General features: G+C 35.4%; 1 protein-coding gene across 1 annotated transcript in view; it reads right to left on the bottom strand.

Annotated features, from left to right (window-relative positions):
* The window catches only part of PARD3 (par-3 family cell polarity regulator), a 722,486-nt gene that overhangs the window by 217,373 nt on the left and 478,778 nt on the right, over positions 1-26,335 (bottom strand). Inside the window, exons 15-19 of the mRNA XM_011956182.1 lie at positions 22,481-22,631; positions 16,168-16,357; positions 11,957-12,108; positions 10,893-10,937; positions 5,760-5,987 (exon numbers count right to left, since the gene is read on the bottom strand). Coding sequence (XP_011811572.1) covers positions 5,760-5,987; positions 10,893-10,937; positions 11,957-12,108; positions 16,168-16,357; positions 22,481-22,631 — 766 coding nt within the window. The remainder of the gene's footprint in view (positions 1-5,759; positions 5,988-10,892; positions 10,938-11,956; positions 12,109-16,167; positions 16,358-22,480; positions 22,632-26,335) is intronic.

The following is a 26,335-nucleotide window of genomic DNA, read 5'->3' as shown; positions in this document are numbered from 1 at the left end:
ACTTTCAATTTATAACATGAGCAACATACATTTTAGTACTATATTTGACCAAGAAACTATAACAAAGGTTTTGAATGATATGTTAGTATTTCTCAATGAAGTTATTAAAATCCCTAATACACTGATTCAGTCAAGTGCCTTTAGAAAAAAATTAAAAGGATTCCCTAACAATACAAACTTGGCATTTTACTAGTAATGAAAATTGAAAAAGTCTTTCTGTATGTAAAATATATGCAAAAGAGTGTTTTTATCTACACCATAAAAATCAGTATCTTTTGTCTTAATTTTAAAACAATATTTTAAGCTCTTACTTTACACAAATCTTTTAGGTCATTATCATACTTTGCTAATCTTTATATTTTAAGACTGAAACCATTAGAAATCCAATTCTCTTATACCTGTTCTCCCTTGTTATAATTTGGGGAGAAATATTTATCCCCAAAATATGATACAAGATTCCTAAATCTGGGGAAAAAAAAAGAGGGAAATCATAATCATACTATTTTCCTAGATCTGGTTTTTATTCCTCCTTAGTAATATCCCTGTTGCCGGGAGAGGGAGAGGGAGAGGGAAAAGGAGAGGGAGAGGGAAGAAGGAAGGGAGGGAGGGAGGGAGGTCTTTTGCAAAGGACAGAGGGAAATGTAATTCAATTTTCATGATGAAAGGCTTATGGCTAGGTTAGACAGATGCTCAATGCTAAAATGCCACTATGATTCTCCCAAAAACCTTTGGACTAATCTGTAAAATCATAATCTTTCTTGAAAACTCAAGTCAAGTGAAGTGACGAAAGAAAGATAAGTGAAAATCTTTTCACCATCTAATATTAGAGGACAGGGACATAATAAAATATCTACTTTAGGTATTTTATTCATTTAGATGTAAAATCAACAGACCAAGTATTTTGATATCTTTGTAACAACTTTTTGCCCCAAGATTTTCTAATTTAATCTGGTAGAATAGACTGCACAAAGTGCAAAAAAAAAAAAAAAAAGTTATAAATGAGGATTATATCATTCAAACACTTAACTTCAGATGTGAATATTCATTGCACTTTCTGCTAAGTTACATTTTATCTAGAAAAAGATATGTAAGGAATACTTTCGGTTATTTCACAACCATACACCCACACTATGATCAGAAACCTCCTAAAAATTAATCAAACCTCCTTTTCTTAAACTGCAGGTTAAGTATATGTATTATTTTATTAGCATAAAATGATGTGATACGTTATTCTTAGCATTTCAGAACAAGTATTTTTATAGATCAACATCCAATTATCCACTAAAACGGATTAACCAAATAGGAAATAGTTTACAAAGTACTCTGACTTTGAAATCTGATCCCAAATTCTTCCACAATAGATTTACTGTAATCCACTTTGTTTTGCTTATGATAAAATTAGACTTAGTTTGCATTATTTTTGCTGAAATAGGTGGTGATGAAAGGTGGCTAGAAGTGAGTAGGATGCTGAGAGTAGAAAATCTGAGATATCAAATGCAATATGTTATTTCATAGCTAATAATAACAAAATTCCCCTGGAAACTTTCGTATTAGTTGATTTAATAACGTAAATTCAATTCAGTTTCTTCAAATTTCATACTGAAAACCTAAATTACGTGTATTTTGGAGCAGTGCTTTTCTCCTATCTCCTAATAAGAGCTCTACAGGAAAGTATGCAAGCTACCATCTTCATGTTTGAAAATAATGCCTTCATGTTTGCAAGGCACAAAGTTTGTCACATTTAAAACTCTGAACTTGAATGTATCTTAAAATCAATAGGTACAATTAGTAGGAGATATTTAGTTTTGCTGTTTCACTTCCTCAACCTTATCAAAAGGCAACTTTTATATTAGAATTTCTGGCAACTTCTAATCATGAAAAAGTAGAATTAATGTATTTTTTAAAAGAAAACAAAGCAATCTTACTGCATGCATTTCCTTGGTAGCAATAGAAACTGATTTATCACGGGGAAAGTAGAAGTCACTTGCTGAGAGCCAGGCTGGGTATGTAATTTGCATAGAAGAGGGAGCAGATTGTCAATGCCCTGACCTGTCAAACACAGGTAGGGCCTCGGAGATAATGGGTCCCAGAATACAAAGCTCCATCTTGATCCAGACACACGCACACAACATGGGGATGCCAGATGGATTAAATGAGAGACAAAAATGCTGGCTTCTGCCATCTCCACAGGAAGAATGCAAGTGCTGCAGAAGATGACAGTTACCAGATACCACATGGATCCCACCCCAGTCTCCTGGCCCCATTGCTGTGCCCATGCCATGATTTCCACACTGCTGAGAAGAGGCCAGCCTGTTCAGTGCCATGAATACAGTCACTGGGGAGGGGCTCAACCCAACTGACAAGAGCAATCAGCTGTGCCTACGCCTACGTGTCTTACTTGTAAAGAGGAAAAGTGCCACATGATGGTAGAAACCAGAGCCTGCAGCATGGTCCTGCTGACCTCTATAACTAGCTTTTACACAATGGCTCAGTCTCTAGCCACACGTTTCCAGGGTGCACTGCATCCTCAGGAAATGTCCCGTGTGACAAAAAGACCGTCTGCCCAGACGACGGTCCTCTTTTCAGATCCAGGTTCAAGGGGGATATGGCTTTTTAATTTCTACGGGCAGCTGTAACTGAGTCAGACCATAGGGACAAGAAAGAACCCACTTCCCCTGAAGCCCACTTAGCACAGACAATGGAGGATGTTGGACATGTAGCCAGGGGACACATAGCTGCGGGACAAGCCCAGAAAGGCAAAAATGCAGAAGCACAGCCACAGAGACAGCAGTCCAGACACCTGGCTGTGCAAATCCACAGGCCAGATCCTGAAAATGATGTGGTTAGGAAACCGAAGGAGGGCTCACAGAGCCAGCCTTCTTTCCAAAGCTGGAGGCAGAAAGTGCCTTTGCATCTTCAGTTTTACATAAACTGATAGCCTAATGACCACCATCAGTAACACCACATTTGATAGACAATTTTTTTTAAAGAAAAACAAAGAGCTTGCTGAGGTCTTGAAGATCTAGTAGATACACGGTCCAGTGTGGGATACCTCACTCACCCACTCATCGATTTGGCAGACATTCATTGAATTCTATGATTTGCCAAGCTTTGTGTTTGGTAAAGCAAGATGAAAACAGATGGGGTGTTTTCCACGTGGGTCTCGCAGAAGGTGAGGGGGTTAGCGTGCCAGATGTAGGGCAGTGAGGGGGTACATAGAATCATGGAATGTTAAACTAGGAGGGACTCTGGGAACCATCTAAACCATCTAAGCCAGAACTTTTACAACTTTTTCCTAAATACGCAAAAACACTCTTTTCAAAAACTAAAATTTACGAAGGATCCCCATGTACAGAAGTGATTAAAACAACTGTCAAGGTTGGTGGGCGGGGGGGGCAGGGGAAGGAGACGCTAGTGGCCTTTCCCACTCTCCAAATCCACTGAGGTACTGCTCCTGACCAGAGATCACAACACACCAATTGAAAGTCAATGATCTAGTCCAAATCTTCAGTTTTACAAATGAAGAAATTAAAGCTTAAGCAGTTGAAGTTTGGACTAAAATCCCAAATTACTTAGAAGAATGTAGATAAGGATGCAAGTCACCTGAATTCCACTTCTGTGCTCATTCCACCCTATAAACACAATTTCAATGACCAAAATTGGAAAAGTTTAGAATTCACGATAGTTGCCTTTCATTTGCCATAGGAAAAGTTCATAAAACTGTTATGCAAAAAATAATAAAAACAGGACTTTTGAAAAATACGACATTTGGTGGTTGTAGGTGCAGTGTGTTTTAGGGCACCTGCCACACGTATATTTCCCAGGTCTTGTCCAGAACTTTATATTTGGTTTGCAAATTGTAATCTGTCTATCCATGTGTTTCATTTCACTTTTTTTCTCTAAAGGACAGATACATGAATGAACTTTAATATATGTTATTTCTCATTTTAAGAAAAATAAGTTTACATAGGGACAAAATCAGATGTCCACGTTGGTGGGACACTCTGAAGGCCATCTCTACAGAATTAAAAATATACCTTATATTCATATGTATTCTATCCCATTACATTTGATATGAGTGACATATTGTAAGAGCAAACTGCATTTTTTAAGGAAAATTAAATAACATTTTAACCAGAACAAGAAAAAAGTTCAAAAGCATCACAAATTGTAGATACTCAAAAAATATATATCGAGGGGCCAAAGCATAGTAATTTTTGATTAAATATACACCCAAGATAGAAGCAAGCACTATAATTGTCAAGTAATATTGATTAGGATGGCAAGGAACCATTATTACAAAGGGAAAAAAATAGAGTCGAAAGCTCATATGACTCAGGATCTTGGAGACCAGGTTTGGCAGCAAAAATAGGAAATATGCTCTTCATCCTGCAAGAATCGGCTGCATATATTTGTAATCACTGGCTGATGATAGTGAAAAAACTGCCTGGATTTAGATGGAGAATCAGGCGGAGGTGGAGACAAGTGTAGTAATCCTCAAAGGTATGCTTTGCATATTATGTTATGACAGAAATATTCATCTTCTCAAACGCATTATATGTATAAGCAAAATACGTTTTTCCTTATTCTCAAAATGTGATCTTTGTTACTTAAAACTCTTCTTCCCACAAAAGTCTTTCTTAGCTATATATGATAGAAGTGGTCCACTCAAATGTTGAATTGCAAGCAATTTACAATCCACACACATTATCTCTGGTCTCTGCTTTAGCTTTATTCTGTGGTACCTCCAACTATTCTTACAATAGTTTGATGGGTGAGTCACATTTGAGGTTAAAACACTAAAGGGTAAATTAGTAGTTATGAACAATGTAAGATAATCAACAATTTTCACTATTAGGACTCCTAAGCCATTTTGCTTCTTAGTAAATATATCAGTAGAGTTTTTCCATTATTTTTTAATAGAATGGTTACTTTAATATAATAAATGTTTAATTCTCTGGAAGGATATATTTGTACCTATCTAAAATTTATTTTTTCTTCAATAAAGCACGGAAAATATTCATATTAAGCTTTGACTTTTAATAATCTTGGTTTTAAATATTTTGCAATTTCAAAATATACACACACAAATATAGCTTGCTAGTTATAGGAAAGCAAGAGTAATTCCTGAAAGCAAAACAAAAACGTGTTTTAAGATCACAGATTATTACAGACATTCAATGGAGACATCCTATTAGGGATACTAACAAAGCGGTGGTTTTCAAACATTTTGATCTCAGGATGACTTTACAGCCCCAAAAATTATTAAGCACTCTAAATAACCTTTTTGAATGTGGATTATATCTAGCAACATGTACTGAATTAAAACCAGGAAAGTTTGAAAATATTACTTTTTAAAAACAAGCAGCTTCGTGTTAACAAAAATTACATTTTTACCAAAAAATACATATATTCCAAAAGAAGTGAGAACAATGGCACTGTTAAATATTTTTTCAAAATTTTTAGTTTAATATTGGCCTATAAGACGGATTCTCATATCTGCTTCTGCATTCAATCTAATGCAGTATCACATGACAGGGGCCTCCAGAAAACCCCAATGTATACTTATAAAAGAATGTGAGTAAAGGGCAAATAATATCGTCTTCTTCTTATGAAACAAGAGATTATTAGACCTCAGAGATCTCAGAGATCTCAGAGATTCCCCTGAAGAGTCTTAGGAAACCCCCAGGGCTCCCTGGAGCTCACTTTAAGAAATAGAGTCATTTTAATTGTTATTCTTTCAGCCATTATAAACTTACAGGTCTCCATGCCTTCATCATCATCATCTACCACGGGTTTATCATAAGATTTGTCGATGGCAGCTCTGAAGCTCTCATTGCATCCCCTGCCTCTGATTATCCGCGGCCGTGGGCGATGGAACGGAATATCCCCATTCAAAGTCACCTCAGCAACTGCGGTCTGCAGACTCTCTAATGAGCTTGACTTTTTCAGACCCAGGGAAGGACCCACATCTCTGCTGGGAGAACCTGGGAGGTTTACAAAAAAAAGTGTTAGTGTGAATTAGTGAAAGTTATGTACCTGAATATGCACTGTGGAAAACTTCAGGTACATAACAATTATTTACTCAATGATGAGTTCTGGAATGTGGATGGAAAAGACAAAGAATAAATGAAGCAATAGTTGCTAATTTGTATTTTTCCCAAATTTATATTAGACTTGGTCTATTTTCTCTCTTTGCATTAGGAAAACCTCTAAGTCATTACTTTAAAAAAAAAAAATTTCAACAGGTGAAACTGTTGTCAAATCGTTTTGCTCCAGTAATAGAAATAATCTAAAAGAACCAGAATAACCTGAAAGCTCCTTTGAAAAGCAAGGGAAGATGAGAAGAAGGATAAGGTAAACAACCAAGAATAAGTTTTGCACTTAATTAAAACCTTTTTTTGGCAATTTAAAATTACTTAGAAGTTAGACATGGACATCAATGTGCTCTGTCAAGTCTCTTCCTTGCTAAAGTGCAGACTTACAACACTGCATAAGGAGTAAGACCACGGGGGCTGACATGTCACCAAAACAATTAGGGCAACCTGGCAGCCAGTAGAAACCCAACCCTGGGAAATATGGATATTCCATAGAAAGAGTAACACAAGCTTTGAACAGAAACAGATTATGTAAGGGCTCTCTACCAGAGGGAAATAAAAAAGGAGAGACTGGATATGAGTACTTCTAGCTCTAGGCCTGGGAATAATACGTTTGAAAAACAGGTGATGGAAAGAAGACAACTTAGCAATTAACAAGAACATTTCATGAGGATGACAGGGACAAATTCCGGGAATTAAAAATTTGGCTCTATTTCCTGAGGATCTAGGGCAGAAGGACCCGAAATAATACCAGTAGTGCCAAGCTGTGGAAGGCAATCAAAACTGATTTCTTTAACCAGGTAAGACAGCCTCATCTATCACTGCCTGACCTGACACTCAAAGGTAGACTAATTTAGCTTCTGGATGACTGGAATGCCAGCTCTGCACCACCAATGGGCAATCCAGGTTATAGAACTGGTTCTTCATGTATACTATTAAAAAGACAGGTGAAAAAAATAGAGGGTAGGAGAAACAAAATAGTTTATCTCTGCATGGAGTCATCAGCCCATATGTTGATCATGTTATTACCCAGAAGACAAATGGTTGTGACACAGGCTTTTCACAGCTCAGAAAATAAAACAGAATTAAAATTACACTGAAAGACTCAAAACAAAAATTAACTTTTTAAGATTCATTGAGGTTAAATGAAGCTGTTTTAGGTAAGAATAGATATGTTTAAAATGTAGCTCAAACAGGAAGGCAAACACATGATTCTCATGAAGAAATAATACTCCACAAATTGTTGTGCTGGAAATAAAAAGATGTCATATTTCGCTTTCTCAATGCGGGTTTGTCTGTATTTATTTTGTGACAAAAGTTCATGAGATTTCTTTCTTTCAATGAGATCAATCTTACTTTTTCTCTGGGTAGCACTACAATTTTTGACAACTGCATTTTCTAAATTACTCATAAAAGTCATGTCACGGCAAGGAAAATGAATTTTGTTCCAAAAACCTACATAATAAGAAATCAAGGAATCAAAAAGAATGGGAAAAGATCATTCCTGGGCAGGGATATTTACCTTTATAGTTCCTAGAATTTGCACTGGAAAGATCTTTTTGTGAATAAATGCCTATCAATTTTCATAATTTACCAGCTATATCTGGGTTCTATAAACACGTATTAGGCAAATATTTGGTGCTTTCTTGGGTTTATTAAGGATATGTGTATGTGTGTATGTATTTGTATGGTAGTATATATCATGAATAAAGATTTCATGCTTCCAGAAAGAATTCTCATAAAAACACCATTTATATATATTAAGCTTTTCTTTATGTAAAGTTAGCTGAGATTTTACTTAGTGTACTGAGAACAATAAAAACTTAAATAATGAATTTCAGGAATGGCATTAGTGTTCATTAAAACTGAGTGTCCCTACAGGCAAACTTGGAAAGAAAAACGATGGTGAAAGTATATTTCAATAAATGATAATTGTGTAAGTTCTATTCAGAGCTTACCTACCTATTCGTTTCCCTAAATTGAAAACATTCTGAAATAACCTTTTGGCAAAATGTTAATCATTGTGGATGGTGGGCCCTGAGTTTGTGGAAGGTCAATCAACTACTCTCTGTATATTTACGTATAGAAGAAAACTTTTATAATAAAAAAATTATACAAAATGTCAATTATCTACAACTCCTGAATCTGTAACACAGATCAGCAAACCGAGAGTCAAATGTTGAAAATTTTACTGGAACATAGCCATGCCCATGTATTTACATATTGTCTATGGCTACTTTCATTCAACAATGGTAGAATGTAAAAAGCTTGAACAGAGACCTAAAATATTTACCATCTGTTCCTTTACAGAAAGAGCTTGCTTACTTTCAATTTATAACATGAGCAACATACATTTTAGTACTATATTTGACCAAGAAACTATAACAAAGGTTTTGAATGATATGTTAGTATTTCTCAATGAAGTTATTAAAATCCCTAATACACTGATTCAGTCAAGTGCCTTTAGAAAAAAATTAAAAGGATTCCCTAACAATACAAACTTGGCATTTTACTAGTAATGAAAATTGAAAAAGTCTTTCTGTATGTAAAATATATGCAAAAGAGTGTTTTTATCTACACCATAAAAATCAGTATCTTTTGTCTTAATTTTAAAACAATATTTTAAGCTCTTACTTTACACAAATCTTTTAGGTCATTATCATACTTTGCTAATCTTTATATTTTAAGACTGAAACCATTAGAAATCCAATTCTCTTATACCTGTTCTCCCTTGTTATAATTTGGGGAGAAATATTTATCCCCAAAATATGATACAAGATTCCTAAATCTGGGGAAAAAAAAAGAGGGAAATCATAATCATACTATTTTCCTAGATCTGGTTTTTATTCCTCCTTAGTAATATCCCTGTTGCCGGGAGAGGGAGAGGGAGAGGGAAAAGGAGAGGGAGAGGGAAGAAGGAAGGGAGGGAGGGAGGGAGGTCTTTTGCAAAGGACAGAGGGAAATGTAATTCAATTTTCATGATGAAAGGCTTATGGCTAGGTTAGACAGATGCTCAATGCTAAAATGCCACTATGATTCTCCCAAAAACCTTTGGACTAATCTGTAAAATCATAATCTTTCTTGAAAACTCAAGTCAAGTGAAGTGACGAAAGAAAGATAAGTGAAAATCTTTTCACCATCTAATATTAGAGGACAGGGACATAATAAAATATCTACTTTAGGTATTTTATTCATTTAGATGTAAAATCAACAGACCAAGTATTTTGATATCTTTGTAACAACTTTTTGCCCCAAGATTTTCTAATTTAATCTGGTAGAATAGACTGCACAAAGTGCAAAAAAAAAAAAAAAATCTTTTTCTCTAGAATCTAACACTTTAAAACACAAAAGCACAGTCTGATTTTTGATTAGACTATACAATCTGCCTTGAAACTTATGTAATGACTTTCCATGAAAGTTATCTAATGCATTGAGTTATAACTTGTATATCATTATGTTGTAGATCACAATAAACTGTCCTTTTCCTTATAGTAGCTGTGAGTTGGTTAAATTAGGTATTTTTCTTATTTTACCTAACTGACATTGTATATGAAGTCAGGTCCTTTAACCGGAGCAGCTCAATTTGGTTTTTATGACTATTTACTCAGATCAGGGTTATTGCTTGAGAAGTACGAAATACTGCTAACTCTAAAAACTACTATTTCACATATGTGAACTATCCCATAACATTTCTCTTTAGCTCTGATTCAATAAACTTTAGGTTTCATAAGAACAACAAACAACTCAGTAAGGGCTAAGGCTACAGTTAATTGCCTCACAATACAGTTAATCGCCTCACAATACAGTTAATCTTATGATTTATTAGATGTATTTTTTACGACCTATCTTATACTCCACAGAATATAACTCCAACCATGTCCACAATAATTCTTACATATATATGTGGGATACACATTTTTTAAGCAAGCTAAAACTAATTTACTGCTGCAGGTTAAAAAGGCAAATTGAAGCTAATTAGTGCTAAGTAGTGTAACTACATCATACTGGATACAGATTAAAACACTATTCCAAACTTATGTCATAAATGGTCAATTATACAAAGCACATTAACTACACTGAAAAGACTTTCCTGTGATTACTGTTATACAATAATAACATAAAAAGCAAAATCGATGACTATAATACAATCCCAATTCAATATAATCCATTGTTTCTGTGGAACAATTTAGCAATATTTTAGAAGTAATGAATTTAGAACAAGCTCACAAAGTTAAGATATGAAGCCATATGCATTATATAGTCTAATACAATGTCAGGTTAACTATAAGCTAATTCCAGCATCAATAAAAAGAATAAGCCTTTCTGAATGACTAATGATAGCAATACCGGACATTGTCCTACAATGAAAAATATTTATATTGGCACTACTATCTTTCAAATCAAAATCACCACTCTGAGAATCACTTTGGATGTTAACCTAGACATCACATAGTTGACTTAAAACCTAGGAGTTTACCAGAACAGATCATGTTTGCAGGATTTTGACTTTTTAAAAATTGGGATAAAATATCTTTACATGAATATAATTAAGAAAATCTAGGTTGTTTCTAGCCTTTTTGAAGCAGTAAATTATATTCCTATTTAGTAAGTACACCACTGATAAATTTCTACTAAGAGAAAATATTTCTTATGTAATTTGATTTCTCACAATGAAAACATCTGTGTAAGACTGGAATATGTATGTTTACATGGCATATGATTGGCAGCTCTATAATTGGGATAAGCTCTGTAGGCCATGGTTTCTATGGCAACAGTCTAACTGTCCATTCTTACCTGCTTTCTGGTCATCCACTGTATTGAGTTTAGTCTCGTCAGCTACTGTTAAAAGGTAAATGTATAATGGTTAGCCCAGTTAGTTCCCATAGCCCATCATGCTTCCACCACTCCCAGATCTTTTCAGTTAGGTGACGATCCTCAGCTAATATTTCATGCAAATACTATGAAACATCAAGCAAACATTCATAATCAAAAAAGGAGGAAAAAAAAGCAGTGTCTCCATGCAATATGCCAGTCATTTCATTTCACAGACATGTGTGTTATATGTTAGCATATCATAATTAGCCAAGGCAATGCATCATCAAATTTTTCTTTATGCATATGATAAATTAATGCTTTTAGTCTTGGAATACAAACAGCCACCAGAGAACAGCATAAGTTACAGTTGATTAACAAAGTTTTTAAATCATTCAGTGTCTAGATATAATTATTTTACTTTTTTTTTTGGTGGATTTGGATTTAAAGAGACACACCTGATTGGTGTTTGAACAACTATGATTATTTTCCTCCTCTCATTTGCTCTTAAATACTTTCTATAAGAAATACTCCCAAATTATTACTTTGATTAAATGCCTTAATTATCAAAACATGAAAGTTTCCAATAAATAAACCTTAAAGAACAGCAATGAAAGGAAGACATCATGAAGTAACCAAATTCCAGACATGGATTGAGATAATGGTTTCTCTCCAAAATTTTCACTTCTAGTTGAAAAATCCCACCACCAACCTAATACAATTTCAATGAAACTGGTTTTAAATAACCAAAGTGTTAAAACATTTCATTGTGTAAAATAAAGATACATGGACATAGCATGATATGCACATGTGTTTGTTTCCATTCTCTTAAGAAAACATATATATTAACATATTGCATATTATGTAAACATGCCACTTATGAGTAATATCGTTATCTCAAACTGGGAGAAAAACTAATTTTTGCCAAATTGCCACATTTCACATTTATTTTCTCAAAGTAAACAGACATCTGTTTGGGACCATCAATTTTATCCTGAAAGCACTTAAACCTTATTTAGATAAAGATTCATGGAGATTGTACTCACTACCTAAATCCATGCTTTTTGATTTTCGTGTTTTAACGAAATCCAATTGACTGGCATCTGAAAATTGCTTTGTGCGTTTTTCTGACATACTCTGACGTCCAAATCCTTCTCGTTGAAAAGCAAGAACTGGATCAACATCTGGACTCAAAGAGCTGGAGTGAAGAAAAATATAAAAATAAAAATATTTACTAAAAATAGCAGACATCCATTTTAGGGAGGTTCATACATACCTGCAAATGTGAATATACATATGTATATTCCTCAAGAAAAATTGAAATAAATAACACAAATACAGTCCACTAAAAAAAAACTGCGGCTGTATAGAAGGTGATAGAAAAATACAAAATTAATTTAACATTTAGAGTAACTCTTTCTCCATGTAAATTTCCTCCTTCTCTAATTTCCCGCTTCTTCACTCTGTTCGACAATACAGAATTATTTCAAGGTGACTATAAAAAATGAGCCTGATATTGGAACGACTGAATTTTTCAGGAAACCTGTCATATATTATATACAAATACTAGCAGCGAACAAGTGACCATATAAGTTGTAATTAAATAGAGGTTTCAAAAAGAGTGTATTCTAGCCTTCCTATGTATCTTTTATGTTGTGTTTTAAGGAAAGAAAAAATATGTCATTATGGCATGCCATTTCATAAGGCTGCAGTTTCTCTGAAATATTAAATCAACAAATAAATCAATTCAACAAACACTGATTAGAACCTATTCTGATTAAGGCACTGTTATTTGTACCAGACATAGGTCCAAATAACAGATAAGAAAGATTCCTGTACTCTATGAGCTCACAAGAAAAATACTATACCAGAAGCATGAAACAGAGGCTGAGGATGCACGGATGAGTGAAAAAACAGTATATGAGAGTCAGGAAGAACATGACTAAGTTTAGATAACATTTGATTTTGGTGACACCAACACAGTGGCTCAAGTGGGGATGATAAGGAAGCATATGGCAAATCCCTGGTAACGGGATGCCTTCTGAAGTGTTCCTCCAATGGAAGATGTCCCAGAATCACTCCTGTTTGTAAAAATCTGTGAACACATTCTAAAGTGCTATAAGGTGTTCTAGCCACAGTTCATAATATGAAAAGGGTTTTCTCTGTGCTGGGCACATTGGGTAAGTAAGTATACTTACTGCTCTACTACATCAGGTCTAGCCACCTTACCTATCTGGTCAGGTGAGAGAACATCCCTCTACAGCTAACTGAGCACACTAAAAATGCCCAGGACTTCTTCCACTGTCAGCTGAGCTTATGATAGTCTTCCTCATGCTTCTGATGGAAGCAAGCTTTTGTAACCCTTTATGGCCTTATAAGAATTATCATCCATACTAGTAAAAAGACAGTCAACCTTTGGATGTACATCAGAAATTTAGCTCCAATTTACTTTGCATGAAATGAGAGTTGGCTCTTAAAGAACTATGCTAAAAGTGTGAAAAGTAAGATAGCAGGCAAAAGCCACGCCACTGGGTAGGGTGACTTGAAATGTTTTCAGCTCATTATGTATTAATATATTCAATAAGGAGAATAGTTGTCTCACCCACTTAAAAAGCTAATGAGAGAATTCAGCAACCTAAGATGAAAACCCCATGTAAATTGCTAACTACTAAACAAGTCAGTCATCACCCAATGAAGACTATCTGAAATTATCAAAGTAATACAAATTATGATGACAGACACCTACCCTCAGATGCCTCTTCATATACTACTATGCTTTGGTGTAAATGGCTTATAAAGATGAGAGCACATGCACCCAAGTGAAAAAAAACACACTTCTAGAAGTAAAAAATTAAAACCCATATGATAAGTAATATGACACAATCTTGCAGCAGCAAACTCTAAATAATACATTTCCAATAATTCTTTTATATATTGTCAGTGGATCTCTTCAGTCACTCTGTACATGCTGACCAATAATTTTTTACCTTTTCTGGAATAATTTAAAACCTGAACTCCAATACTGCACCAAACTTGCGAACAGAATGCATTTGAAATACAGTGTTAGTAGAAATCGTTGGTAAAAGATTTTTCGAAGAAATACAAATTGTCACTGCCAATCTTGCCTGAAAACCACGTATTGGTGCATCTTTAATTTTATATCCTCTAAAATCATGTTGCCATTAAGATTAGAATTTGCTGTTATTTCCTTTCCCCCAGAAACACATTACTAATGTTCTTTCAATTGATTAATGGATTGAAAACAGTATATTCTATAAGTAAACAAATAAGTTTAGCCATTTGATGTAGCCTTCGACAACTGGGCAGTGAACTGCAGATACAATTTAAAATGTCAAATGAGTTTGTGCATTAGTAAGAGTCTTAAAATAACTAAATACTCTTAAATTATGACAAAATTAATTCTTCCCTATCAATATTCCCATTAAACTAATTTCAGACACAATAAACAGTACACTGGAATATTTAACAAGTTAGATTGCAGGAATGACAGCTGATTCTTTAAAGAATGTAACCATATCTTGACCCCTAATGTTATTAAAATTCCAGTTATTAATCCTGTCTTATTGGCCTTTTGTTTTTATAACATTTTCATCAAGGATTAGGGAAGATATTGTCAGGCTGGAAATGCCTGCATTTTCTGCTGTGATTCAGAACAGCTGCCATTCTTGTTTGGATAACCCTTCATTCATATTATTTGCTTTGCCCCACATTCCCCACAGCAGAATTATACAAGTCCTCACCATTTTGCAAATCCCCCTTAGGGAAATTAATGCCACAATCTATCCCTTCCAGTTATTTATCTATTTTCACTAATACACTGCTTTATAAGGCCCCAAAGACTATGGCCACCTCCACAATTTCTCATCATGGTAGAGATTTAAAGGCTTTTGTCCCTAAGATGAATATTGCGTCTATCTAATTCTTGCTTTCTCTGTTGTTACTTTCATTTTCAGAAAGAGATATGAGACACAGCAGTCAATGTAACACCATCTGCAGATTTCAAATGGGTTTTTACTTTATATTGTAGTCATCCCTTCTATGTTTAACCAAAAACCTCATTCAAAGATGGGCCATTATCATGCAGGTTTGAGTGTAGTCTATTTTTAAATCCTGTGTTTTCAAAAAGAGAATTAAAAAAGAAAGAAATGAAAAGCTAGAGATGAACTTTTCAAGGTCCCAAATAAGAGGTGTGATTTTTTCCAAGAGAACATCTTCATAATTAACAGATAAATGAACTGTATTTTGTGTGTTCATGTGGAGAGTCAGGGAAGAGGACGGGGGGCGTGGTTCACTTTGTTAAGATCATTACTAAAAATGTTAACGCAAATAAATGCCAGTCCCCCAGACACCTCCTATCTAATATTAATGTTGACACAAGCCAAAAAAACAGTAGGCAGCAGGAATGGCTAAGTGGTGAAGAAACAACACCATAATATTTAAATATGATTTTGCTGATATATTCATAAAAGACCCCAGAGAAAGGGCAATGAGAAAATTCTGGTACAATACTTCACATGGTTTGTGTTAATTATCACTACAACCTTGTGAGGTCGTCCCCAAGAGGAGCTTTGCTTTTGCTTATTGATGTATATAATTACTAGGCATAAACATTAAGACACACATCTGCATTCATGAGCCACACATTGGCTCAGTAGTATCAAATGCTTTCTTCTATTTTGAAAGACATAGGAAAAAAAAAATTAGCAGGGAGTGCCCCAGAAGTCACTATGTTAAAAGCAATTACAAAGCGTTTTAAACAGTATGGTTATAGCACTCTGGAAAAAAACAAAAACAAAAAACACACACTTAAAAAAAAGCCTCCTCCCACTCTTAGAACACATCAACTGTTAGTTTTGCAAAGTTATCTAATTGTTGGAATCGATTTAGGGAGATGACAAGAATTTAATTGAAAAACAATGCATCAAATTAACACAGATGTGAAATAAACCATAAATAGTTAAACTGAAAAACAAATGAGCATGGTTTTTTGATTGGTAGTAGTTTTGTTGTTGTTTTGGTTACATTACTAACTGTAACTCTTGAAGGCTAAAACAATTAAATTTACAGGGTTGGGGCAAAATCTTTTATTAAAAGAGTGATAATTAAGTGTATAAAAACCATGAAGACAGAGCATGGCTATTAAAAAAATGATTAACTGTATTTAGTGGTAAGCCACTTAAACATAAGATGCGACTGTAATTAGTTCATGTTTTCCAACCCTGGACGATGAGCTTACCAGTCGGCTGAATCACTGATTGCAGCCTTGGCCCAAGTACCAGGATCTGCCGTCACGAACCCCACATCATCATGCGAGCTGGAAGAGGACTGGTCAGAGAGATGTGGAGGAAGCACTGGCAACCTGTCATCTTCTATAATGACAGTGTCATCTTGGGGCATATTCACTGTAGGGGACAGCTGGTATTTACCTGTCCAGTGAAAAAAGAAGAGAAATTCTAGACATCGATCAAAGTGTTACATCTATTAATTTTAATACTTTGCTATATTACTAAATGTCTAACTTTCCACATATCTGCTCAACCTGGTAGAACAAAACAGAATTTAGCACATTTATTTTTCATAAATGATTGTCAAACAGAGACCTCGAGTCTATTACTACCTCTGACGCTACAACTGTATAGCTCAGGGCAATGCATGCAATTTTTCTGGTTTTAAGTTTCCTAAAGCCAAAGATACTCTCTCAAATGTCTTCTAATGTGAAAATGCTACACGCATTCTAAACTGTGAATGTCTTTTGAAAAATTTTACCAGGAAATTTACAAAGAAGCCCCACTAACTTGCATTGTTCATTCATTCATTCATTCATTCATTCATTCATTGAGCAATTGCCACAGAGCACGTACTGCAAGACACAGTCTCTGTCCTTAAAGGGCGTATGCCCTAGTGAAGGAGAAAGAATTACAAGCAGTGATAATTGTATGGTGGTGTGAGAGATGACCCCAAAGCCATTCACTTGTGTTGTAATTGCCTGGGTCACTGTGGGTAGAAAGTGCTGGAAATCTTGGCAAAATTAACATCAGAATTAGGTTTTAAATGGTCAATATTATCTTTTCTGCCAGAAGAAGTGATGACATTTATTTTAGATATCAGCAATATCATTATTAAATGCATCATGGAGAAAAGTCCATGGTGCAGTCAGGTGACACTTAAAAGATGAGTATCACCAGAAACAAAGCCTAGAGAGACACCTGGAGTGATCTTGATGCAAAAAATTAGGAGCTGAGAGGCCAGAGGTTTTTCAGGCCATGACTGAGGATGTTGGGATGGCATACACAAGCTTGAAGGATTTTTAAAAGTCTGTATTGTATTGTTCTAGACATTTCAGCAAAGGAACAGAATTTATTTAAATTGCTACATCTTTTCAGGATAACTCACAAAAAGTAAACTTGATGGAGATTTCAACTGCATTCCTCATTTAACATCAACTTCACTATTGTAGTAATACTGTAAGTTCACTGAAACCTCTTCTCAGCATGTTACCAAGAAAAACTTTCTACTTTGATTTCAAATGCACCCATTTTGAGAAACTATGAAAATTAACAGCTTTATATAAATGCTAATGATAAAAATGTAAATCAAATGTAATACTCAGCCATTTCCCTTACCTGAATTCAAATTACTCATTTATTTCTAATACAGTGTTAGAATATTAGGATAGAAACCTGTTCAGCAAAAGTAATATTCATCAATAAGATAGGACTTTCTAGCACTATTAGCCAAAGAAATGTTTCCTTCTCAAGACATACTTTTTTCTTCAAAGCATACAGAATTATAAAACCAGTTACCCCAATGGACAACTCACCACTGACGAGGCATGTCACAATATTAAATACCAAGTCCCCACAAGGGTAAAATTTTTGAAAGGAAATATTACAGTATAATCATAGTGCATTCATTTTTAAACACAAAACTAAAACTCCTGGTTTTACACAATATATTCTGAGAGATGGCCTAATAAGCAATATGGAACACTGAAAGGTGCATATGATTTTTTTTTTTTTGTAATCTGTTGTTCTGAGAAGAAATATTGTACCTTAACTGTTGTGACACAATATTGTATACATAAATAAATGGCAAGAAATCTTCCTCATAGTAAGAAAATAATTTAGCATTTTTTTTTCTCACCCATGATTTGAAAGGCTAACATTTCACAAGATTTGAAAATTTCTATTTTCTGCTTCTTAACATGCTTGCCAGGAATATAGTTTTGGGTTATGGCTCCAAGATTATACCAGGGTAACGGACAGCTAAAAAACTTAACTACATATTCTACTAAGCTCCACCAAGACAATACAATGATCCCTTAATTATGTTTGCTAGTAGTTGGCACATCATAAATGTGAAACCTTCTATGACTTGAGAAGGCTTCAATTTATTTTTGATAGGTAAACTTTCCTCTTTCTTCAACTAGTTAACTAGTGACCTACAAACTAAGTAAACTAGTCAGTATCTTGTAGAGGAGTGAAACAAGGAAATACAAAATGTTTGTTCACTAAACATTTATTCATTGGCAAATTTACATAGAAGGTAACACCACATATGATACTAGAGGAAAACCGTGCCAGTGACATGACTCACAATAAAAACATTAATGTTCCATTTTTCTATGTCAAATTGCTAACAAGATAAAAATGTTCTAAATATAATGTCTTCTTAAACTCACCACATATACATGAATATACAAACTACTGAGATAAATTCTAAAATGGATACAACAGATTTCAGTTTTGTTTTAAAAAGAAAAATTATTCAGCTAAAAAAGTTGAGAAAAAGTTAAAGTCCCAGGCTTACAAATGACAACATGTGATGTCTTGTATGAAATGGATGTGCTGGTTAAATTAGTTATGCTGATCATCCTTGTTGCTGTTTTTTGTTTTGTTTGGTTTTGCTTTTTTGAGATGGAGTCTCACTCTGTTGCCCAGGCTGGAGTGCTGTGGTGCGATTTCAGCTCAATGCAAACTCTGCCTCCTGGGTTTAAGCGATTCTCCTGCCTCAGCCTCCCCAGTAGGTGGGACTACAGGTGTGTACCACCACATTCGGCTAATTTTTGTATTTTTTGTAGAGACAGGGTTTCACATGTTGGCCAGGCTAGTCTTGAACTCCTGACCTCAGGTGATCCACCTGCCTGGGCCTCCCAAAGTTTTGGGATTACAGGCATAAGCCACTGTGCCCAGCTGCCTTGTTGCTGTTTTTGATTGTTAGTTAAGAGAGACCAACCATTAGAAAAATTAAGAATTTTCAAAGGAAGAATCCTATGCAGGCAGGCCCACTACAGATTACTTTCTGATAAATGTTCAGGACTATTAGAAAATCCATGATAGTGGGAATTCTGTCAAAAGAGATGACAGAGAAATCTTGCCTTTGGTTACAATCCTGGCTGACCCCAATAAAAGCTAAGGAAATCCTAATCAGGTGTGACTCATGATAAAGAAAAGCATGCATCCAAATTTTGGTTCAGAAGTACAGAAAGTGTGCAGCTTTTGTCAAGTTTCTTGATTTATTTGCTCCATAAGTCCCCGACATACAAGGTAAGTCGGTTGGAGTACGTGGTTTGAAGGCTGTTTTCAAAGATTTAACGTCTTTGATATTTTTAGTCACCGTGGGTGCCAGGATAGAATAAGATATGGAGACTTTCGAATATCTGCTTACAGATGTAGATAATTATAAATTGATACTAATAAAGAATGAAGATCTCAGCATTCCCTAGAGAAGGCTACTTTTAGAAAAAGGAAATAGCCAAAAACAAGTAAAACAAAAAACATCCTGGGATATTAGGACTTAGTTCCTTCATCTGTTAAGTGGGAAAGTGTGACTGATGGCATCTGACATCCTTCCCACTCTAGAAGCTCTTCCTTTTGGGGTATAGCTTTTAAAAGCCTTTCTCCACGGATGTGTTCACAAAGGAATGCATCACAAAGCCTCAAAGCTCCCTGCAGCCTAGAGTCTTACACAGGGGATTATTCCATATGAAAATTCAACCTGTTAACACAAAATTAATAACTCCCTAAGGTAATGAGCCAGAATTTCAATACAAAGTTCTTTTTGTATCATAGCAGATCATGAAGTAAATACCTTCACCTCCACTAATGTCTACATAGGAGTGATTCCAAACATTTAGAAGGCAATCATTAACCAAACAGTCTGAGGAATTTCCACACGCCTAGATAATGTGCAATTCAATAAATACTGTTGTTATTGGTTTAGATGAATGGAAATCCAATGTTCTAATGTCTTTGGAACTGTGGAATTCATGACTCAGAAAAACATACATCCAAATTTTGGTTCAGAAATTGTGATTTGTCAAGTTTCTTAAATTTTGTGCCCCATACCTCTCCTAATGCCCTGTTTGGGCTTTCTGTTGCAAGGTAACATCTTGAACAGGATTTCTAACTTTAAGTGGTAACTATATCACAAATCGCATTTGATTATTATGGCCAATGGTATTAGAGTAAGGACTGACAAAGAGTGAGGAATTTTCAGATTTGTAAAACACAAGATGAATCAAAATACGCATATACACTTGTCAGGGTAAAACTATTTAGAATCCCTAGTTTCTGGTACAAATTGTAAAAAATTATCTTAAGAAAATATCCAAATCACAAAAACACCAACTTAGCCTAGCTTTAAATAGTAATGCATTTGTCACCCCCAGCCCAAAGTGGTAAAAGGAATTACACATCACAAAACACAGAACTGGGAGAGGAGTTACTGCCCCGGGGAAGCATCTGGAGTATTAAGAGTTCATTACATATCTAGCAGAAGGAAGAGGAAACAATGTCAACTATAATGCAAACCGAAGAAGACTAATAAAGCTGTAGCTAACAAAATCAGGGCAACAGACTAGGAAGAAAATGAATGACTCTTCAACTCATATATACAGCATTTCAAAAGGTTACTAGCTGAATTTAGGGAATTTTTTTGGTTTGAGTTTTAGTTTTAGTTTTTCGCCTTCCTCTGAAGCATCAGGGATTGGAGGCAGGACGCAGGTTACAGGAACTGGTGGACCAATGGTCTGATTCAGTATGGCAAGTCCTATGTTCCTATAATAAAGGGGAAATTACAGCATATCACTTTGTGTGCACACATTATCTAGGGACACATGCACACTCTTTCTCTCTAAAGGGGACTGAAATTTCATCAATAAAAAAATAATTTAACAAAGATAAAGTTTTATACCAAAGCCAAGAAAGTACGGAAAAACCAACAGCAGTGAAGAGAGTGGTAAGTAATAAGCAAAGATTTAAAAGTGAGAAACTATGTACAAAGCCTTTCACCTACAGGTATTCAACCCAACGGGTGTGGCACTCTTCCCTGATGTTCACTTATGCCAAGCAGGTAAAAAGAAAAATGTTGACAAAGTAAAACCAGAAAGCTGCTTGTCTAAGTTCCACAAGTAACAAGACAAGAAATTACATATTCAGCAATTTTTCTAAATTAGAAAGCTAGAGAGATTAGAGGAAGAAAAACAGACAATTCTACTAGACATGTTTATGTATGTTTTTGATGATGCCCAGTAGAAAGTTCTTTGAAGGCAGAGATTGCTTCTTACTCATCTTTGTATCTACAGCAAAAGTATATACACAATGTCTTGCCAATAGCAGACTTTCCATAAACACCCACTGATGAATAAATTACTGTTTCAATGAGGCTCCATAATGGAAACTTGAATTATACCAAATCTGCATTAAATGTACTCGAAATAGAGTTAAATTTAGGGTTTTACTTTAAATGAAAGCCTTGTAAAATATACCAGTAATAAAAGTGTTTTATGTCAGGTGTTACTTTAATCAAAACGACTTCTTGTGTTTTAAATTTGAAAACTCTCACAAGCTAATCCCAAGATGAGCAACTCAGTAAATCCAACCACTCCTGTGGCAAAGCAAGTCTTTATTAACTGGATCTGTTAGTAGAAAGCTGAACTGCTGCAAAGCAAGTGCTAATAACCTCATTACCCACTGGGGGCCATGCAGATAGGATGGTACTGAATCCAAACAAAGGATGCAGAAGACTAGTTTCGGGATTTTAAAACTAAGGCTTCGGAAAAGTAAAATACAATTAAAATACAGTAACATCCTATTAAACACAAATCAAATACATGTGAATATTTTACATATGTGTGCATATATCTATATATACATATTTTTTCTCCCCCTCCAGGCAGTACCATTGTGAATGATATGTAACTTTTGAATCCTTCTTGCCATAAGCCATTACATTTTTATTTCTTTTTAAACATAGCTTCACTTATTATTTCAAGTAAGTAAAGAATATCTTGATCACTGGAAAACATTTCCATATGATCCCTTTCTTTTCGGTTCTTACCTCATGTTACAGGATCTAAAAGTCACTTAAATCAATGGGTTGACTTACCTCTTCACATGAACACTTCCTGAATGATGTTAATAAACCTGTTCTCCTTTGTCTTGAAAACATTATATTTTTATTTACATTAATATTACACTAATAACCTCTCAGTAAACCAATGAAAGCATCAAAATAAGATGTGATAAACAGAATTTTACCTGACTCACCCATTATCCTACTGAGGGCAGCATTTCTGCTAGGTGATTCATCAAGCCCCTCAATCCCACTGTAGAGGGAATGGGAAATTCTTCGTTCTCTATCATCCAACGCTGTTTCAACAGGCAGCTCAGGTCCAGGGGGGCTCCCAGGTGACTTTAGCTACAGAGTAAGGGGGGTGGGGGCAAAGAAAAATCAGTACCTGGAGGCCCATGAGCAGCATGGGGGAATTGTAACAACTTGCCCAAGGCCTCTATCCAACAGGGTACCAAATGAACTAGAACTTTTCACCCTGTACCAAAATAATTTGTGATGACAGCTCTGCCTAATGACCACCTTTCTGTACCACTTTATACCATGCCTCCCATGAAGTTCTGTCAGATTTCAACCACTGGGGGGAAAATATGTATATTTAAGGCTTTTTAAAAATCAGAGCTTGCTGTTTATTTTTCGAACTTGACTGTTAGTGTCTGTTTAAGTCAATTTAAGTTACAGTGTAATTCAGAATTCTTTACTAGATGTTACTCTATAAAAGGCGTGCTTTATCAGAATGGAAGCTGCAATTTAGCTACAGATCTTATACTTACGGTATGTAAATACATCTAACAATTAGCACACATTTTTCCATGTGTGCTGGTGGAATTATTACCTACTCTACAAGACCTACAGACTCTATTTATCAGCTCAGGTGTCTTGAACAACACACTGATTTTAAATTCCTCCTGCTAGAAATTAAGAATAATCATGGTATTATCTTACTGTAATGTTTAAGACAGCAGCTGCAATAATCACTTTAGTAGTGTGCAGAACAATATGAAAATCGGGACCAAATATTCTAATAAAGCACACAAAGAGGATTTCAAAAACATATACAATCTAATAAATAAGCAATGAATATATGTCAATTTCAATGACAATAAATTAAAATAGTATGGGGCATTTCTTTAAACAGTTAGCTGTGTCTGATAAGTCATATTTTACATAAAAATAATATGAGTAAGAAATTCACGTTAGTAAGGCCTTCAAGAAAATCTGTTTTAAGGAAGAACAAAGTACATTTAACTACAATCCTCACGACGCAGGCTCTGAAGTTCGCCACAAGGATGGTATGATGCTTTGGTGTTAGTCAGTCAGGGAGGGCCAATGTCGGGGAGTGGGCAGGAGGGCAGCACCACACAGCACAGCAAGAGAGAAAGCGCTCATCTCACACATGAAATCACAACTGTCGCACTTCCTTCAGCTGAACAAATTATTATTTCTGTTAGAAGCTATCATCTGTTTAATATAAATGAGATATTTAATGAAGTTCCGAATTGTAGACTTATCTCTCCCAGTTTGATAAGCACTGGGGAGATTTAATGCATTGAAGGGTCAACACAATTACAACTGGAGGCACGTCAAACTGCAGGAGAATAATAAACTTGCAGCTCTAGTGAATTAGACTCAATAAGGTTTAAATTGTGAAATGAGGATTTGTTTTATTAGGTTTTTTTTTTTTTAATTGTAGATTACAACTGACAGCTTTACTGAAAAGTAAATTAAATATTCAAGGTCTCTGATGTAAAGAAATAAAAGAACAGTTTCTAAAATAATGTAATGCCTAAATTCCACAAGACTCTGGGGAAGATTTAAAAAAAAAAAAAAAAGCTAATAAAACGAATACCCCATACCATTAAAAACAAGTATGGCTTTTCAATGAACACACACACTAAAAAGTATACCTACATAAAGACTTGCTACATAAGACTCTAAAACAATTTATCAAAAGACAGACAACATATCTTGAAGCTTGCCTGAAAAATTTATTTAATTGAACTGTATAATGCTGCAATGTTCTACATGATAAAACCTTTATAAAACTTCTTGAGAAATCCCTAAATATCCCAAAAGGCTATTTTAAAATTTTATAAAGCCAAATAAAAATTCCGTTAAAAAGTAGTACATGCATGTTTTCTAAAGAAAAACAGTAAGACGTCTATTCAGAAAAAAATCAAGAACTTGAACATTTTCATGGGAAAGATTCTCCACCTCCCCTACCTCTCTACCCATGTTTAATTTGCATCTCAAAAGACAGATTTAAATGAAGACATCAATAGTTGACTACATAAATATTTAACAGAAGATACAATGGCTTTTAATTTCTTTTAAAAAACTGATTGGGGTTACAGTTCTGTTTTAAATCTTTTGGTGATTTTTTGCTGTTGCAAGAACACCAGCTTAGGAAATGTTGGAGGGGGCACCAGTGGCACTGAGGAAGAGAGGCAACCCCTGGTCCTAGGAGAATGGCTGGCCTCTGCTCCCCTGGCTACTCTCACGCCCTTGCAGGTTCCTTATATTGAAACCTCACTAAAATTAAGCTTCAATTGGGCGCAGTGGCTCACATCTGTAATCCCAGCACTTCGGGAGGCCGAGACAGGTGGATCATGAGGTCAGGAGTTCAAGATCAGCCTGACCAACATGATGAAACACCGTCTCTACTAAAAATACAAAAATTAGCCGGGTGTGGTGGTGGGCACCCATAATCCCAGCTACTTGGGAGGCTGAGGCAGAGAATTGCTTGAACCCAGGAGGCAGAGGTTGCAGTGAGCCGAGATCGCGCCACTGCACTCCAGCCTGGGCAACAGAGACAGACTCCATCTCAGGGGGGAAAAAAATTAAGCTTCATTAGAAGAAACCAAAGTAAGCACAACTGCAATTTTCATTTTGTTGTCTATTTGTGGTTTAACATGCAAAAATTTTCTTGACTCCAACTAAATACAGTACCCTGTAGCAGTGGCTATTTGGCCCCTCAGTTCCATCCCAAGGAAAGTCTTTCTACCTATTAAAGAACAAAAATAGGCCGGGCGCGGTGGCTCAAGCCTGTAATCCTAGCACTTTGGGAGGCCGAGACGGGCGGATCACGAGGTCAGGAGATCGAGACCACCCTGGCTAACACGGTGAAACCCCGTCTCTACCAAAAAATACAAAAAAACTAGCCGGGCGAGGTGGCGGGCGCCTGTAGTCCCAGCTACTCAGGAGGCTGAGGCAGGAGAATGGCGTAAACCCGGGAGGCGGAGCTTGCAGTGAGCTGAGATCCGGCCACTGCACTCCAGCCCGGGCGACAGAGCAAGACTCCGTCTCAAAAAAAAGAAAAGAAAAGAAAAAAAAAAAGAACAAAAATAGCTTTAGGTTGCAGCAAGATAACCCACATTCGTAGGAGTGTAAAGTGATATTGTTTTTTGCTACAGTAACTTGGAAATATATTACCACAGGTCAAAAAAAAATCTTATTTTTAACTCTTTGAACAGGCCTTTATTTCATGTTGTGGTCACTATCCCAAAGGAAATAATAAGCTAAGTGAATAATGAAAATTCATGTGAATTTATCTGCGGGGCTTAATAAAATCTCCGTTTGTTGTAAGTATGCATCAGCAAGTCAAATAGCGTCCTTCACCTAAAGAAAACATATCCCACCATCTCCACTAGAAACACTGAAAAGTTCGTATTGAAATGGCCTTAACCCCCATCAGCAAACCTAAAACTGGATTCTCACTGGTGATTGGCAAGATCATATTATTCAATATTTCAGGGTTTTTTAAGCATGTTGTATTTTATCCCCAATGCCTAGCGTAGAGCAGGTACTGGCAGAATAGATTAATATATTCATTCCTAAAAGTGAGTGAGTCATATTTTCCTTAAAACACACTACATTATGTGGCAATAGGCTGTTAAAACTGAGGACACAGCATGATGTTGAAATTAAAAGACATTTAACCTAGATTACAAATATACATTCTGGAAAATACTAGCTTCCAGAGGACAGGTGAACATAAAGCAACTAATGAAAAGACAGATTTTAGTTTTCGAGGAGAGTGAAGGAAGATTTAG

Source organism: Colobus angolensis, unplaced genomic scaffold (genome assembly GCF_000951035.1).
Source record: "Colobus angolensis palliatus isolate OR3802 unplaced genomic scaffold, Cang.pa_1.0 Scaffold41, whole genome shotgun sequence".
In the NCBI taxonomy this organism is placed as follows: Eukaryota; Metazoa; Chordata; class Mammalia; order Primates; family Cercopithecidae; genus Colobus; species Colobus angolensis.
This window is presented reverse-complemented; position numbering and strand designations above follow the sequence as displayed.